Source organism: Sphaerodactylus townsendi, linkage group LG02, assembly GCF_021028975.2.
Source record: "Sphaerodactylus townsendi isolate TG3544 linkage group LG02, MPM_Stown_v2.3, whole genome shotgun sequence".
Taxonomy (NCBI): Eukaryota; Metazoa; Chordata; class Lepidosauria; order Squamata; family Sphaerodactylidae; genus Sphaerodactylus; species Sphaerodactylus townsendi.
This window is the reverse complement of record NC_059426.1, coordinates 172,841,920-172,859,690: the sequence shown is the minus strand read 5'-3', so window position 1 is coordinate 172,859,690 and position 17,771 is coordinate 172,841,920. Positions and strand designations below refer to the sequence as shown.

General features: G+C 51.2%; 1 protein-coding gene across 1 annotated transcript in view; it reads left to right on the top strand.

The window, feature by feature from the left end:
• DACT1 (dishevelled binding antagonist of beta catenin 1) overlaps positions 1-13,870 on the top strand; it is a 31,175-nt gene extending 17,305 nt beyond the window's left edge. Inside the window, exons 2-4 of the mRNA XM_048487081.1 lie at positions 4,379-4,511; positions 8,603-8,761; positions 10,102-13,870. Coding sequence (XP_048343038.1) covers positions 4,379-4,511; positions 8,603-8,761; positions 10,102-11,948 — 2,139 coding nt within the window. The 3' untranslated portion in view covers positions 11,949-13,870. The remainder of the gene's footprint in view (positions 1-4,378; positions 4,512-8,602; positions 8,762-10,101) is intronic.
• The last annotated feature ends 3,901 nt before the right edge of the window (positions 13,871-17,771 follow it).

Here is a 17,771-nt window from a genome sequence, read left to right as displayed (position 1 = left end):
TGGAGGAAGGGGAAAGAGAGGATGATGTATGAGTCTGGAATTGTGTGCATCGAGGAATGCTGCTGTAAATTTCGTTGTGTGTGCACAATGACAATAAAATGCTTGTGCTTATGCTTAAAGGCATCTGGTGGGCCACTGCGAGTAGCAGAGTGCTGGACTAGATGGACTCTGGTCTGATCCAGCTGGCTTGTTCTTATGTTCTGATGTTGTGCGGAGAGGAAGGGAAAAGAGCTTGTAAGCCACCTTGAGTCTTCTTACAGGAGGGAAAGGTGGGATATAAATCCAAACTCCTCCTCCTCCTCCCCCTCCTCCTCCTCCTCCTCCTCCTCCTCCTCCTCCTCCTCCTTTCCTCCTCCCCCTCCTCCTCCTCCTCCTCCTCCTCCTTCTCCCCCTCCTCCTCCTCCTCCTTCTCCCCCTCCTCCTCCTCCTCCTCCTCCTCCTCCTCCTTCTCCCCCTCCTCCTCCTCCTTCTCCTCCCCTCCTCCTCCTCCTCCTCCTCCTCCCCTCCTCCTCCTCCTCCCCCTCCCCCTCCTCCTCCTCCTCCTCCTTCTCCTCCTCCTCCTCCTCCTCCTCCTCCTCCTTCCTCCTCCTCCTCCCTCCTCCTCCTCCTCCTCCTCCTCCTCCTCCTCCTCCTCCTCCTCCTCCTCCTCCTCCTCCTTCTTCTTCTTCTTCTTCTTCTTCTTCTTCTTCTTCGCTGCTTCAGGGGATACAATTATACCTCCTGACCTCTGAAGCAGCTGCCTCCACATGCCCCCTCGAAACATAGTTGCCTCCTGTTCATAGCAAGGCGAGTCCTGGCTGAAGATCGATCTTCACTATCCCGTAATATAATTGCGTGATGTTGCAATGACGCACTTCTGGCCAATCGCTGCGCAGGAGTGGGCCATGTGTGGAACTGAGTCCAGCACGGCAATCAGTCCACTGCCAGTCCTACACCACCCTCCCCCACATCCTGAGCACCAAGCTTTCTGCCCACCAGCCCTGTCACCAGCCTTCCATTCACCACCCCAAGCACCACAGAAACCAGGCCAGGAGGTGATGATGATGATGATGATGAAGAAGAAGAAGAAGTAGAAGAGGAGGAGGAGGAGGAGGAGTTTGGATTTATATCCCCCCTTTCTCTCCTGCAGGAGACTCAAAGGGGCTGACAATCTCCTTGCCCTTCCCCCCTCACAACAAACACCCTGTGAGGTAGGTGGGGCTGAGAGAGCTCCGAGAAGCTGCGACTAGTCCAAGGTCACCCAGCTGGCGTGTGTGGGAGTGCGCAGGCTAATCTGAATTCCCCAGATAAGCCTCCACAGCTCAGGTGGCAGAGCTGGGAATCAAACCCGGTTCCTCCAGATTAGATACACGAGCTCTTAACCTCCTACGCCACTGCTGCGCCGAATAATGTTCTTCCGCCCCGATACCAGTCTCCCATTCTCTTGCCCAGCCTCCTCCGCCCTAAACGCCAATGAACAGAGAAACCAGGCTGGGGGATAAAGCCCTGGATAACACGCTCCAGCCCAGGCACCAGCCTGCCCTCCCTCTATCCCTGTCTAGAGCCCATTTTATCTGAGCATATAATGGGCTTTACTGCTAGTATGAAATCATAGAATCAAAGTTGGAAGAGACCCCAAGAGCCACCAAGTCCAACCCCCTGCTATACAGGAATACACAATCAAAGCACTCATGACAGATGGCCATCCAGACTCTCTTTAAAAGCCTCCAAAGGAGGAGACTCCACCACACTCCGAGGCAGTGCATTCCACTGTCAAACAGCCCTTACTGTCATGAAGTTTTTCCTGATGTTTAGGTGGAATCTCTTTTCCTTCACCTTGAATCCATCACTCCTGGTCCTAGTCTCTGGAGCTGCAGAAAACAAGCTTGCTCCCTCTTCCACATGGCATCCCTTCAAATATCTAAACCTTCTCTTAATTAAACTAAACATCCCCAGCTCCCTGAGTCTCTCCTCGTAGGGCATGGATTCCCGATTTTTTTCCCATTTTGGTAATGCTATCCAGTGCTCGTTAAATGAATTCCCCGTCACTCCTATTCCACAACCCCTATCGCAAACAAAACACAGCCAAAACACTGCTAGAGACAAAGGGGAAAAAAATGTATAAAAGATGTAGACAACTGAGGAGCGATGGCTAGATATAAGACCCGGCAGGCAAACTGATTACCCGACCTGGGGTTAATGAGCTGCTTTGAAGCTCATTCTTTGCGGCCCTTTGTATCAAGGATCGAAGGTGTCTTTTTGAAACCTCTTAAGCTGTTTTCATTATTTCCAGAATGCGACGCGTTGGTATAATTGGGAGCAGAAAGGGGATAAAAGGCAGGTGTTTATAGTATCGATCCAGGAGGTTAATTTCTGAGCCTGAAATGTTTAGATAAGGTTTCTTGTGGAGGAGTTTTTTTAACTTATCTTCTTACGCTGCCCTTGGACAATGGAGTTCCTTCTCATTTTACCCTCAGAACTATGTGAGGTAGTTTTAGGCAGAGGCGTAGCTCCAAGGGGATAGGGGTGGGGAACGCACCGGGCGCACGCCCCTGTGAGGGTGTGGCGAGGGTGTTCCAGGGGCATGGTGGGGGCGTGGCGGGCCAGACCAGGGGCGTTCCGGTGTGGGGTGGGGGCGGAGCATGCACCAGTGCACCGGGCGCTTTCCCCCCTTGCTACGCCACTGGTTTTAGACTAGGAGAAAATGACGGTTATAGGGTGGAGAATTCATTCCTGACTGATTCGAACCTAGTTCTCCCGCACTGGAAGGTTGTTCAGCAGTATGCCCAGGGATTGGGGTTGTAATACTGATTCTGCATGCCACCCCTCCCCTGCATGCCACCCCTTACTCCCTCCCCCTCCCCTGCATGCCACCCCTCCCTCCCCTCTCCCTCCCTCTGCTAGGGTGGGTGGGCCAGGTCCAGATGCTGGGCCCCCTCCCCTCCCCTGCATGCCACCCCTCACTCCCTTCCCCTCCCCTGCATGCCACCCCTCCCTCCCCTCTCCCTCCCTCTGCTAGGATGGGTGGGCCAGGTCCAGATGCTGGGCCCCCTCCCCTCCCCTCCTTTGCATGCCACCCACACTGCCCATTTCCACAAAGATCCCCCAAAACATTTGCAACACGTTTTCTAATGTTGTCCCCACCCCCAATCTATCTGCACTCACCCCCCTCAAAATGATCCCTGCCTGCCATTGTATGGTCGTTTCATTGGTTTTCTTTTACAGATTTGTAGATCCAATGCTACAAAGCCTCATGCTTCAGTTCTCTAGGGGGATGTGTACTCAAAACCACGGTGGGCAGAATTTGGCTTGGTGGCAATTTCGTGTTAGATTTCCCACCCCAGGTTTCTAGCCCATGCGAGAAGACTGACTTGAAAACAGGAGGGCCAAGTTTACTGAAATCTTGGGCGGTCGGTTGATGCATCATCTGGATACTTTGGTGGAAGAATATTTAATCTTGCCAGCCAGTTCCTCTGGAGAGCAAACCTCAGGCCATAGAGAGCCAAAATCATCTGCTAATGTTGCCCAATTACTGGTATTCGGAGGCTTACTGCATTTGAATATGGAGGCTCACTTTGGTCCCCGTGATAGATATATCTATCACCCATGAATCCATCTAATCCCCCTTTAAAGCTGTCAATGCCTGTGGTCATCACTATAGCAGTGGTGTGGTGGTTAAGAGCAGGTGCACTCTAATCTGGAGAACCGGGTTTGATTCCCCACACTGCCACTTGAGCTTTGGAGGCTTATCTGGGAAACTAGATTAGCCTGTGCACTCCCAACACATGCCAGCTGGGTGACCTTCGGCTAGTCACAGTTCTTCAGAGCTCTCTCAGCCCCACCCACCTCACAGGATGTTTGTTGTGGGGGAGGGAAGGGAAAGGAGATTGTCAGCCCCTTTGAGTAAGCCCCTTTGGCAACAAATTCCACATTTTAATTACTTGTGTGATCCGGAGGTGATATATTTTCTATATTTTTAATAGTTTCATTAGTGGTCCTCTGTGCATTTTCTTACTTTTTGGGTACTGAATTTTAGCAATATAAAGAGAATGTTGATATCCCTTGGTGACCCAGAAAACTGGAAGGGATTCCCTTACTGGCCTATAGAAGCGGTTTGGTTTGTGGAGCTGTGCAGACTCCTGTTAAGAACATAAGAACTAGCCTGCTGGATCAGACCAGAGTCCATCTAGTCCAGCACTCTGCTACTCGCAGTGGCCCACCAGATGCCTTTGGGAGCTCACCTGCAGGAGGTGACAGGAATGGCCTTCTGCTGCTGCTGCTCCCGAGCACCTGGTCTGCTAAGGCATTTGCACTCTCAGATCAAATCTGTTAATCGTTGCAACCCTCTGCGATGCATCGTGCCTGAGGACCACTCTCTGTCTTTCTGTTGTTGCTGCAGAACTGCTTGAGAAGGAGAGATGCCGGCTTGTTGAACCAGCTCCAAGAACTGGACAAGCAAATCAGCGATCTGAGGTTGGACGTCGAAAAAACAGCCGATGAGTGTCTGGAGATGGACAGTCGTCCCAGCTCAGGTAAGAGCTTCAAGAGGTCCAATCACGGCCCTAAAAACCTTGACCTGGATGGACCAGGATAGCCCGACCGTAGACCTCCAAAGCTAAGCAGGGTCAGCCCTGCTTAATACTTGGATGGGAGACCGTCAAGGTAGTCCAGGGTTGTTACGCAGAGGCAGGCAAGGGCAAATTGCTTCTGAAAATCTCTTGCCTTGACCTAGATCAGTGGTGGCGAACCTTTGGCACTCCATATGTTATGGACTACAATTCCCATCAGCCCCTGCCAGCATGGCCAATTGACCATGCTGGCAGGGGCAGATGGGAATTGTAGTCCATAACATCTGGAGTGCCAAAGGTTCGCCACCACGGACCTAGATGGTCCAGGCTAATTCAGTCTTGGAAGCTAAGCAGGGTCAGCCCTGGTTAATACTTGGATTGGAGACCACCAAAGTAGTCGAGGGTTGTTACATAGAGGCAATGGCAAGTCACCTCTGCTTATCTGTTGCCCTGGATGGCCCAAGGTAGCCTGATCTTGGAAGCAAGGCAGGGTCAACCCAGGTTCGTACTTGGATGGGAGACCCCCAAGGAAGTCCTGGGTTGCTACGTGGAGGCAGGATATGGCATAAGAACATAAGAAGCAGCCTGCTGGATCAGACCAGAGTCCATCTAGTCCAGCACTCTGCTACTTGCAGTGGCCCACCAGGTGCCTTTGGGAGCTCACGTGCAGGATGTGAAACCAATGGCCTTCTGCTGCTGCTGCTGCTGCTCCTGAGCACCTGGTCTGCTATGGCATGTGCAATCTGAGATCAAGGAGGATCAAGATTGGTAGCCATAGATCAGTGGTGGCGAATCTATGGCACGGGTGCCAGAGGTGGCACTCAGAGCCCTTTCTGTGGGCACGCGCGCACAGAGTTCGTCATGAGATTCCCCCCACACATACATCTAGGATGGCCTGGGCCACTGGACTTGATGTGCGTGCACCTCAGCGAGCAGGGAGGACTCGGCTGGCGGGCCTGGTGCCTGTGCTCCAGGTGGCTGCTGCCCGGGGGGGCGGGGGGACAGCAGAGATGCTAGAGAAGCGCAGAGTGGCGCATGTAGGACTTGCTGGAGGCTACAGCAGGCTGGACCCTGCTCGAGGGGATTATTCAGGTTAAATTGCCGCGTTGGCACTTTGCGATAAATAAGTGGGGTTTGGGTTGCCGTTTGGGCACTCAGTCTCAAAAAGGTTTGCCATCACTGCCATAGATCGACTTCTCCTCCATAAATCTGTCCAAGCCCTTTTTAAGGCTATCCAGGTTTGTGGCCATCACCACTAACTAATGGCAATTAATCTCTGCTCCCCTCTTGCCTTGACCTGGATGGCCCAGGCTATCCTGACCTAGGAAGCTAAGTTGGGTCATCCCTGGTTAGTACTTGGATGGGGGACCCCCAAGGAAGCCCAGTGTGGCTATGCAGAGGCAGGCAATGGCAAGCCACCTCTATTTGGAAACCCTATGCAGCTGCTGTAAGTTCACTGTGACTTGATAGCAAAAAAAAATGTGTTCATTCATCATGTCTCAGCCTTCCAAAAGGCACAGAGTAGTTGTAGGCATCATGCACAGATAGTGTCTTAAGAACATAAGAAGTAGCCTGCTGGATCAGACCAGAGTCCATCTAGTCCAGCTCTCTGCTACTCGCAGTGGCCCACCAGGTGCCTTTGGGAGCTCACGTGCAGGATGTGAAAGCAAGGGCCTTCTGCTGCTGCTGCTGCTCCCGCTGCTCCCGAGCACCTGGTCTGCTAAGGCTTTTGCAATCTGAGATCAAGGAGGATCAAGATTGGTAGTCATAGTCTTGCCAAATCAGGTGGTGGGGCCAGCTCTGAAGATTGAAACTGGAGCAAAACTACACATGATTTCTTTTCTGTGCTTGACCCACACTGGGAAGCATGACTGTCTTTCTTCTGCGAATGTCAGAACACTCGTCCTCGAGGGGACCTGTGCAGGCTGGTAAGATACCTTGTTGCTTCGCAGCACGGTGAGTCTGAGATTTCTTCAGGTACAGCTGAGATGATTTCGCTTCCGAAAAACTATTTCCTAAAAACCTTGATGTCATGAGTCTCCCAGATATTCTTTTCACGTCCGTTAGTTATTCCGGGAATGCTCGACATCCAATGGCATTTGAATTCCAGAGCTGATATGACAATCAAGATTTTGACAGTAATTTGAGCGTTAACATCTGGTAGTAATTAGTATTTGACAGCCTGGTATGCAGCGGCGTTTAGTATTTGACAGTTGATTTGCTTCAGAGATCTCGCATTTTTTAAGATCTGCCAAATTTGGAAACCGTCAAGAGGCGTCGGCAAGTCCCAAACCATAAGAAATTCCTAATCTTGAGACCAAAGTTTGCATTAAAAAATGTCTGCCTTTTAAAAACGCTGCTCGGCACGGCAAAGGTATAACGGGTTGCTGTCAATATAAAGGAACCTGTTTTCCTTTTTCCCCATTCACATGTGTTGTCGTGCGGGCAGCGGTTGGAAGGAAACGAAATGGGGCAGGCTCATTTTGGGGGCGGAACCTGTGCAAATCCCTCCCATCAAAATGGGTCATATGGCGTCGTGCACCCGTTACGCATTTGCTGTGCGGAATCAACCCTTGTTTGCCGACGAATAACAAACCATAGTTTGTAGTTCAGGCAGGATGATAAACTATGGTTTGTTATCAATTGCTGTGCGGAATCAACCCTTGTTGGCTGACAAATAACAAACCGCAGTTTGTAGTTCAGGCAGGATGATAAACTATGGTTTGTTATCAATTGGGAAATATTGAAGTGGTGAGAGGTTGAGAGGAGTGGTTAAGGACATGGGCAACGTTACCAGTGGGGAATGTTGAATGGTGGAAAAGCGGAAGGGCGGTCCGTTTCAGACATTTGCTTGCAATGGGCTGGATCCAGACTAAACAGCCAGTTTCCACCGGTTCCCCCTATCTGTTGTAAACATGTCATGGCAAGAGGCTGTAGTTCAGTGGTAGGGCCTCTGCTTGGCTTGCAGAAGGTTACAGGTTCGATCCCTGGCACCTCCAGTTAAAATATTATCAGGTATAAAGGCAGTGGCGTATCTGCCTAGGGACAAGGGGTACCCCTTGTCCCCGGGCACCACTCTTCTGGTCACATGGGGGGCACAAAATCGGCCCCCACGTGACCAGGAAGTCCTGCTATCTCATCGTTTTTGCGTGCCTCGACCCCGCCTGAGACACACAAAAACGACGAGGCAGCAGGACTTCCTGCTGCCTCCAAGCGCCCTCAACCACCCTGGCCTCCCTCCCCCCCTTGCCGACTGGGGTCCCAGCCGGCAGCCTGCAGTCTCTTCTAACCTCCCCTCCGGGCAGGCCAGAAGAGACTGCAGTCTCGGCCTCGGAGTCCTTTGTTTATAAGTACTGAGGCTGGGGGTAGGGCTTGAGGAGCAGGAAGTCCCACCCCTTCCTGTTCCCCAAGCCCCACCCCTGGCCTCAGTGCTTATAAAATAAGGTCTCCGAGGCCAGGACTGCAGTTTCTTCTGGCCTGCCCAGAGGGGAGGTCAGAAGAGACTGCAGGCTGCCGGTTGGGAGGGGGGGAAGGTGGGCACCCTAGACCTTGCCCATGTCCATGGTGACATGGGAGGGTCGAGGGCAGTGGGGGGCGGAGCTGGGGTGGTGGGCAGCAGAGCCTGGTGGGTGGCAGAACCTGGTGGGCGTCCTGGAGACAATTTGTCTCCAGGCGCCATTTACCCCTGGTACGCCACTGTATAAAGGTGAAAGACCTCAGTCTGAGATCCTGGAGAGCCCGGGCCAGTGCAAGTAGACAATAGTGACCTTTATGTCTGATTCAGTATAAATCAGCTCCATGTATCCAAGGTTTCTATGCAGAGGCAGGCAATGGCCAACCACGTCTGAATGTCTCTTGCCCTAAGTCAGCTGAGACTTGATGGCACTTTCCGCCTCTGTTGTCGGTTTCAGCGAACCCAAAGCAACTGGTTTTCTTCTATTCCATGCTGGAATTAGCATCTGAACCTGTACAGGGAACAAATGAAACAAATGAAATAAATGAAACAAATGAAATAAATAATGCAATTGTTCTTGTTTGTGTTCTCCTCCTTGTAGGGTTTTATGAGCTGAGCGACGGCGGGGCTTCGGGGTCCCTCTCCAACTCATCCAACTCGGTTTTCAGCGAGTGTTTATCCAGCTGCCCCTCCAGCGCCTGCTTCTGCAGCCCGTTGGATACATCCTTGAGCAGTTCAGACGGGCGGCCGAAATCAGCAGGTATGGCAAGAACCGCATTCTTTTTGTGGCTTTTTGTGCACGAACAGACGAGGGGGCCCTGAACTGGTGGCTCGCACCCATGTCATTGCAAATGTGTGTGGAGGGGTGCAGATTTCTGGCCTATGGCAAGTTTGTCCCGAATTCAGAGACAATTTAGATATCTTGAGCAGCAGTGGCGTAGTGGTTAAGAGCAGATATATGCTAATCTGGAGGAACCGGGTTTGATTCCCCGCTCTGCTGCCTGAGCTATGGAGGCTTATCTGGGGAATTCAGATTAGCTTGTGCACTCCAACACACGCCGGCTGGGTCACCTTGGGCTAGTCACAGTTCTTCAGAGCTCTCTCAGCCCCACCCACCTCACAGGGTGTTTGTTGTGAGGGGGAAAGGGAAAGAAGTTTGTAAGCCTCTGAGTCTTCTTTCAGGAGAGAAAGGGGGGATATAAGAAGAGTTTGGATTTAGAAGAGTTTGGATTTATATCCCCCCTTTCTCTCCTGCAGGAGACTCAAAGGGGCTTACAATCTCCTTGCCCTTCCCCCCTCACAACAAACACCCTGTGAGTTGGGTGGGGCTGAGAGAGCTCCGAGAAGCTGTGACTAGCCCAAGGTCACCCAGCTGGCGTGTGTGGGAGTGTGCAGGCTAATCTGAATTCCCCAGATCAGCCTCCACAGCTCAAGTGGCAGAGCTGGGAATCAAACCCGGTTCCTCCAGATTAGATACACGAGCTCTTAACCTCCTACGCCACTGCTGCTGCTGCTCCTCCTCCTTCTCCTCCTCCTTCTCCTCCTCCTCCTCCTCCTCCTCCTCCTTTATCCATCAGATTGACCACTGTTGCAAATAGCTTCTGCTCTTGGCTTAATTTGGGCAAACAGACACCCAAGTAGTGTGCTGGTTAGAATGTTGGTCTGGGATCTGGGAGACCTGAGTTCAAATCGTGACTGTTCCACAGAGACTCGCTGGGTGACCTTGGGCCCGTTACAGACACTCCGCCGAACCAAACTCACAGGGTTTTCATTTTAATTTATTTTCTATTTATTTACATTTATTCCCTGCCCTTTACCAGTTCTATCAAGTCACAACGGACTTAAGGTGACCTCGTAGGATTTTCAAGGCAAGATGGTCAGAGGAGGTTTGCCATTGCCTACCTCTGCATAGCGAGCCTGGACTTTTTTTTTGGTGGCCTCCTATCCAAGTTGTCCTTCAGTATTTTCCGAATGATGTCAGATTTTAGATTTTGTTCCGACTTTCCAAAGTCAGCAGATTCTCTGAACTGTTATATCTGTTGAGCTTTTTCTGAGAACAGAATATTTGCTAATGATCTTTTATATCTCACTGAATTGCAGATCTTGTTGGGTGGATGGAAGCCCAGCACAAAGGAGCCCAGCATGAAGACCAAGCTGCGGGGGCCATCTTGCATTCTCCGGCCACTCCGCATTCGAATTCCCTGGACGTGGTCACAGATGTGCACCCAAAATATCAGTGTGACCTGGTGTCCAAAAACGGGAATGACGTGTACCGTTACCCCAGCCCCTTACATGCAGTTGCAGTACAGAGCCCCATGTTTCTGTTGCCTGTGACAAGTACCCCCCCGAGGGAAGAGGAAGACAGCAATATTGGCAGTGAAGTCTGTGTGAAATCTGAACTGGATACAAAAACCACCCCGTCCTGTTCCCCGTCGGATTCTTATCCCACATCCCTTCCCGCGGCCACAAAAAAAATGGACGGATATATTTTGAGTCTTGTGCAGAAAAAGATCCCTTCGGTGAGGACTAACAAACCGAGAACGAATCTGAACGCAGACCCTGCTAAAGGAATTTTGAGGCACGGAAGCATTTGTGCTCGGCAAGGGGCTGGAGCGGCCCATAACGGTGCAGCCCCTGTTAAGAATCCGAGCCAGGTAGTCCCGCGTTCCGCCGCAGCTACCCCCGTGTTGGATAATGGCGCCTTCTCCCCCTCGAAGCAGTGTTTGCAAGACGCTAACGCTGAGAATCTGGAGACCAAAAAGATTCCTTTAACCGCAGCCTTCTCGCCAAATTCTAACCACGAACTTCAGAGCAAGCCCACCACATCGAGGACCGTCAAACCTCAAGAGGCGACATGGTGTCCTGTGGTTAGCAAGGGCGACGCACCCAAGGAAAGAGGCCAAACCCTTTCGACTAAAGAAAGCCCTTGCCGGCACACGGCGCCCCTGAAGGAAAGCAAAGCCATCCAACTTCCCAAAAAGATACCGTCAAAAAGCAGCGGGGGTCAAGCAACTGTGTCATCTCCGCATGAGACCCGGCCTTCGTTGGATTTCAAAAGCGAGGGGTTTTCCCCGCAGAGCCTGGAGGAAGGGTTACTGGTGAGCGCCCAGTACGTGCCAGCACCCCCGCAAACAGTCAGACTTCACAAAGGCACCAGGAGTGTCAAAATTCTCAAGAGCTCCATGGCGAAACACCGGCCCCACCTGGTCACAGTGTTGGAAAACAGTCCTCTGGCCGGACAGGAGAAGAGCAAACCTACTGGCAAAAAATGCCGTTTCCCCGATGACCTGGATACAAATAAGAAGCCAAAAAAGATGGTCCCCCGGATAAAGAAAAGCGGCCATTTGCAGCTGGAGACCAGCCTTCTGAGCAGGGCCCCCGGCATCCTGAAACCCACAATGAGACCCCACGGGCACGGCAGAGAAGCCGTTGTGGCCAAACCGAAGCACAAGCGAGCCGACTATCGCCGCTGGAAACTGTCAGCAGAGGTGTCTTATGAAGAAGCCCTCAAGAGGGCCAGAAAGACCCGGAGAGAAGGCCTTGGGGTCTACTCACAAGTCCCCCATCCTTACGCCAGCCCCTACACCTACGTTGCTAGTGATTCGGAATATTCGGCTGAGTGCGAATCCCTCTTCCATTCCACCGTCATGGACACCAGTGAGGACGAAAGGAGTAATTATACCACAAACTGTTTTGGGGACAGTGAATCGAGCTTGAGCGAGGTGGAATTTGTTGGCGGAAGCACGACGACCAGTGACTCGGATGAGAGCGGGGGGCTCATTTGGTCCCAGTTTGTCCAGACTCTCCCCATACAGACCGTTGCCGCGGCTTCGGAGCTCCACGGGAACGCAGCGAAAGCCTTTGTGAAGATCAAGGCCTCTCACAACCTGAAGAAGAAGATCCTCCGCTTTCGGTCGGGTTCTCTCAAACTAATGACGACGGTCTAAGTGCATACTGGGAATAGTAAATAACGCACACTTTAAGCGTGTGGGAGTGGGGAACGTATGTGTGAGGGTATGTTTGCACAGAGTTTTTGATTAGCACACTCGTTTTGGGACAAGTGAGCCACGCAAGTGTGTGGGCTTCAGGATTTTGGGGAAACGTTCACAGTGGGGCCCCGTAATCTGCAAGGATTGGGGTGCACGAGATTCTGTTTTCCACTTTCTTAGGTGCTCTACATCCACAGTGCTGGAACAGCGGGCTCTTTGCCAGTCTCGTGTGGAGCAGGAGGAGGGTGGAAATGGCCAGCCACCCCTCTGGAGCTGGCCGAACCCACGAGCCCCAAGACTGACTTTTCCTAGACCTCCCGGTAGTTCTGGGATATTTCTTCTGCACTGCTACTCTTTCGGCAATCTGTACGCACAGCCCTGAAATATTCGTGGGTATCCACAAACACATGCACGCGCACTGCTGTTCCACTATGGCAAGCTACAGGTTTTGGTCCTCGGGTCAGTTCACTTGTGGGTTGGCGTGCCTGTTCGCCGCTTGAAATTGCGGCCCAGGGTGCTTACCTAGGGGGAGATGGTCCCAAGTTTGGGAAGAGATGGTCCTCGTGTCCAGGTTCTGAGAAGCGGAGCCAGGAAGGAAAGTTGTTTCCCTAACAAAACACTTGACGGGCGCATAACTCAATGCAGAAGTGGAGCCCTCGTTGAGGGCCCCATCCAGTGGTCTCTGTAAGCCATGCAACTGTGCAGTCACCATATGGGTGCTGTACAGATTTGGTGACGGCCCAGCAGGGGGAGTTCTCCCAGGCGACTCAGTTCCACTCAGTGGTAGTGGACTTCCGTGCATGGTGGGAGTGATTAGAGGAACTGTTGGCTCCATCCGTGACCAAGTGGGCGCTGTACCTCCCCCCTTTTTTACTTCATCTTGAGACGTGTCCCGAGGGGATAAAATGTGCCATTGACTGGAAGCCAACCATCGTAACCTCATAAAGTGCCTCGCTTTTCAGAGCAATCCGTGATCAGAGGTAGTTTGCCATTGCCCGCCTCTGCGTAGCAACCCTGGACTTCCTTGGGGGTCTCCCGTCTAAATTCTGATCAGGGACAACCCTACTTAGCTTTTAAGAGCTGACAAGATCAGTCTCGGCTGGGCCATCCAGGTGAGCAGAGATAGTTTGACATTGCCTGTCTCTGCATAGCAACCCTGGTCTTCGTTGATGGTTTCCCACCCAAGGACTGTCCATTCTGAACCCCACTTAGCTTCCAAGCACTGTCAAGATCGGTCTAGGCTGGGCAATCCTGGTGAAGACAAGAGACAGTGGTTTGCTTTTGCCTGCCTCTGCGTAGCAACCCTAGACTTCCTTGGTGGCTTCCCATCCAAATTCTGACCAGGGACAACCCTGCTTAGCATGCAAGATCAGTCTAGCCTGGGCCAGTGAGAGGCTAACAGAGTTGGTTTTTCATTACCTGCCTCTGTGTAGCAACCCTAGACTTCCTTGGTGGTCTCCCACCCAAGGACTGTCTCGTCTCAACCCTGCTTAGCTTCCAAGCTCTGATAAGACTGGGCTGCCCTGGGCTGTTAGGGCTGCCACTGCATAAGTTATTAGCTCACCATACATTTGCTATCCCACCTGACCATGTAGCATGGCAACGTTGGTCACCTCTTGGCACGATGAGGGTCAAAAAGGGGAAAGAACTAATTCTTTTCCAGTTAAGAAAAGTTTGCTTTTTATATGCATGGAGTCAACTCTATCTCACCATAAGCAAGAGCCACTCGTGTAGCGGTTAAGGACCGTAAACTCTGATCTGGCGAACCGGGTTTGATTCCCAGTTCCTCCACACAAGCTACAGACTCTTATCTGGTGAACTGGATTTGTTTCCCTGCTGCTACGCATGAAGCCTGCTGGGTGATTTTGGGCTAGTTTTCTCCAAACTCTCTCAGGCCGTTTCTGCACGGCCACGCTGGGGGTTGGGTCGGCGTACATGACGCCGACCCAACCCCCCGGGACCGTTCACACGAACAGTCCTGGTAACGAAAGGGAAGACAGCGCCGTGGAGCCCCATCGCCCAATCGACCTACCTTCTCTGCGACCGTCCGGCGCGTCGCCGAGGCGAGGGGACACGCCCCCCTGCCCTGTGCGACCGCTCCGGAGTCGCCGGGTAGGGGGGCATGTCCCCAGGCTTCAGCGACGCGCTGGACGGTCGCAGAGAAGGTAGGTTGATCGGAAAAAGGGGGGAGGGATGGGGCCTTCCAGCTGCTGCCGTTCGCATGGCAGCGGCTGGAAGCCGTCATTTCCCAAAAACCTCGCTTGGGGAGCGAGGTGGGAAAATGGTGGCTTCACGGGGTTGCGAAGCAGCTGTGCCCTCCATGCGAACAGCTCCCTGGGGACGGCGTTTTTGCCATCCCCAGGGCGCTGTATTTGGCCCGTGCGGAAAGGGCCTCAGTCTCACCTACCTCACAAGGTGTCTTGTGGGGAGAGGAAGGGAAAGGAGTTTGTACGCTGCTTTGAGACTCCTGACGGTTGAGAAAAGCGGGGTATAAATCCCAAGTCTCCTTCAAGTGGTTGTTTCTCCTCCGGGTGTGGCCTTGCTGTTCAGTGAACACCAACTTGGTCTATGCAGAACCTCTCCTTATTTCTGGTGCTGTTTCCCTCACTTCCGTATGTCTGCAGACATGCCAAAACCAAGCTCCCACGCAGACATGCTCCGAGCAAGAGTGTATGCATTCACACGCACATCTTAGTTCAAACAAGGTGCTACTTGTATATAATTTCCTAGATTTATGGGTGGTTTTTTCCCCCTTCTGCAAATGCACACATTTAAATCTTCCTGTAACTGCTTAAAGGATGCCACTTGAAACTTATGAAATCCGTGGGTGAATACTAGTGCCTTTTAAGTGGGAAAATGTAGAACCACTGTGCTAGTTTTGAACGAAGGGATAAGACCGCCAGTCTTCACCTGTGATAACTTCAAATGTGTAGTAACGGATGATTTTGCAAGAAAATGTCAATTAAACTCCTCTTCGTGCGCCTGGGATGGTTTAAAGGACATGTGGGTCTTACACACAACTGTACTTTGTTTTGTTCATGCATAAAACTTAGCTACCTTTACTCACAGCGGTAGGAACTTGCTATTTCCACACAGAGCCCAAGAACAGCAAGTGATGGAAGGACAGGGATGGGTAGACTGCAATTTTGTATGGTCCACTGTGCGTGTTCCCAACGTGCTGCACCTTTTCCAGTGCCTGCCAGGTATTTTAGAAACTCGGGAAAGCCAGGTAGGACTCTTGCCTGGAGGGTTTTTGATTGGCCATTGGAAATCTGTTTGGCCATGCAGATTAAAATAGTGTTGCAGCAGCTACTATGGTGTTAGTTTTGTTCTCTCTCACTCCTTTGCCCCAGTATTTAGTTTTAAATCCTCCCCTTTCCCCCCTGCGTTTGGCTTCTTCTGTGTATGCGCATGGCTCCACCTCCCCTGGCATCCATTTTGTCCTTAGCTACCACCTCCTGCAGCAGCCATTTTGTGCTTGCGTCCACCACCCTATGTCAAAATTCCAGAAGTGTTCACAGACCCCCCCCCCCCAAAATGTTTGGGAGGATCTTGTGTGAAAGCTGCCGCCTTTTCTCGAGCCAGAAAGCTGGTCCATCTTTCTCAGGTCTCAGTGGGAGGTCTTCTCCGGCATTGGCTACCAGAACTTCTTTTAAGTGGAAACTGAGCCTGCATATATGCTCGGTATTCTCTGTGTATTCTTCCACTGAGCTATGGATACTTAACAGCTGTGGGGCTAATTTTGTTAGTGTTACATGTACCCTGAGTAAAGAGAACAAAGGGCAGTGCGAAGGATCTTCTTAGTCCTTGTGGGCTGAGGAGAGAGCTTGCAAATGTGGGTTTGGCTTCTCTCACAGGCGAGAAAACAACTCAAACAAACAAAACTTCACAGCATTTGAGGTCGAATCCCCACTTGAAATTTGCATGCAGATCCAAACCTGTTCGTTGTGAAACCGCGTCCTCTTCATCGGAGTTTCTCCCTCCCCACCGCAGCGAGCACACAGCAGACACACCCGGTTGCAGAACTCTTAGCAATCCCCACTACCAGGCGAGCTCGCTTCGCCGGTCTCCCCTGAATGGCTGGCGTGCCTTGATGGGGTGGGACCTTTTTCTACTGCGGAAACGGGCATTGTAGGGGCATGATAAAAAAAACAGCGTGTAAAAGTTTAACGTTTAACTGTTTAACTGTGCAAACAGTTAATCGTTACCCGTGTAAACCATTAACGATTCAAAGTTACACGTTTGACTGTTTAACATTTGCGCCCCCTTCTGCTGGCCGATCGCAAAAGCGGAAACGAAACCAAGGAAAGGCTGCGTGCGTATCGCAGCACTGATTGGTTGCCTGAATTCCGCATCACACTCCAGGGCGGGAAACGAGTCAGGGTTTCAACCCTCATCCCTCCCCTCAGATCAGCTCTGAACCGTGTCAATGGGGTCTATGACACTTGCAACCAGGTCCTGCCGGAACGCGGATTAACGGGGAGAACGAGCGTCAGAAACGGAATCTGCCACGCAAGCAATGTGGAGGTTGTCCCTCAAACCTGGTTAGTTTGTGTTCTGAAACCTGGCTAAGACGGTAGTGGGGATTCGACCTGAATTTTGCCAAAACTTCTGGGTTTGAAGTTCAGTGTTTTCAATTGCAAACCTTTTGAATTTTAGTTGCTAACTTTGGAGGGTTAAGAACATAAGAACATAAGAACTAGCCTGCTGGATCAGACCAGAGTCCATCTAGTCCAGCATTCTGCTACTCACAGTGGCCCACCAGGTGCCTTTGGGAGCTCACATGCAGGAGGTGAAAGCAATGGCCTGCTGCTGCTGCTGCTGCTCCTGAGCACCTGGTCTGCTAAGGCATTTGCAATCTGAGATCAAGGAGGATCAAGATTGGTAGCCATAGATTGACTTCTCCTCCATAAATCTGTCCAAGCCCTTTTTAAAGCTATCCAGCCATCACCACCTCCTGTGGCAGTATATTCCAAACACCAATCACACGTTGCGTGAAGAAGTGTTTCCTTTTATTAGTCCTAATTCTTCCCCCCAGCATTTTCAATGAATGCCCCCTGGTTCTAGTATTGTGAGAAAGAGAGAAAAATTTCTTTTTGAAATTAGCACCCGTCCATGTTTCGAGGCTTGTCTCTGGAACAGATTTTCAGGGCTGGTATTTCCATCAGAGCTTCAAGTCTGCCTCTGTATACAGGAACCCCCGGGTGTGTTTATGAATGGCAAAGTGTGGACTCTGCGTCGGTATGGCAATCCCCAAGCAAATAACCCTTCAAACCAAGGATTGCGGAATTCTTCCTCCAAACGAAAACCACCTAGCGTGCAGCTCAAATCAAACACAGAAGTAACCACAGCTTTGCATAATATATTCCAGATTATAAACTCAGCAAAATGTGATTTTTGTTTTGTTTGTTTCTGGGCCGGATTCCACATTTAGGGCTAGTCTGTTTGCCTTGATGGGCTAGCTGTTCGCTTATTAAAATTCTGCACACTTTCATCGTGCAAAGAGGAACAATGACCACATTATCACTATTTCAGCACTGTGAAAACTGTCCATGCATTCAAATATGCCAGTCTTCATATGTTGGGTTATGGTCTGAGAAAGGGCTTTCTTTGTGCAGGGAGTTAATTTCTGCATAATTTCCATACCTCAAAGCCTTGATCTTCCAGTCTTACAGGTGCTTCTCTTTCAATTTGACTCTATACTATTCTGTACTGTTCCTTAGCATGATTAAAGTTTCAGGTGGCTAGCTGTGTTGGTCTGAAGTAGAACAGAAAGAGTCA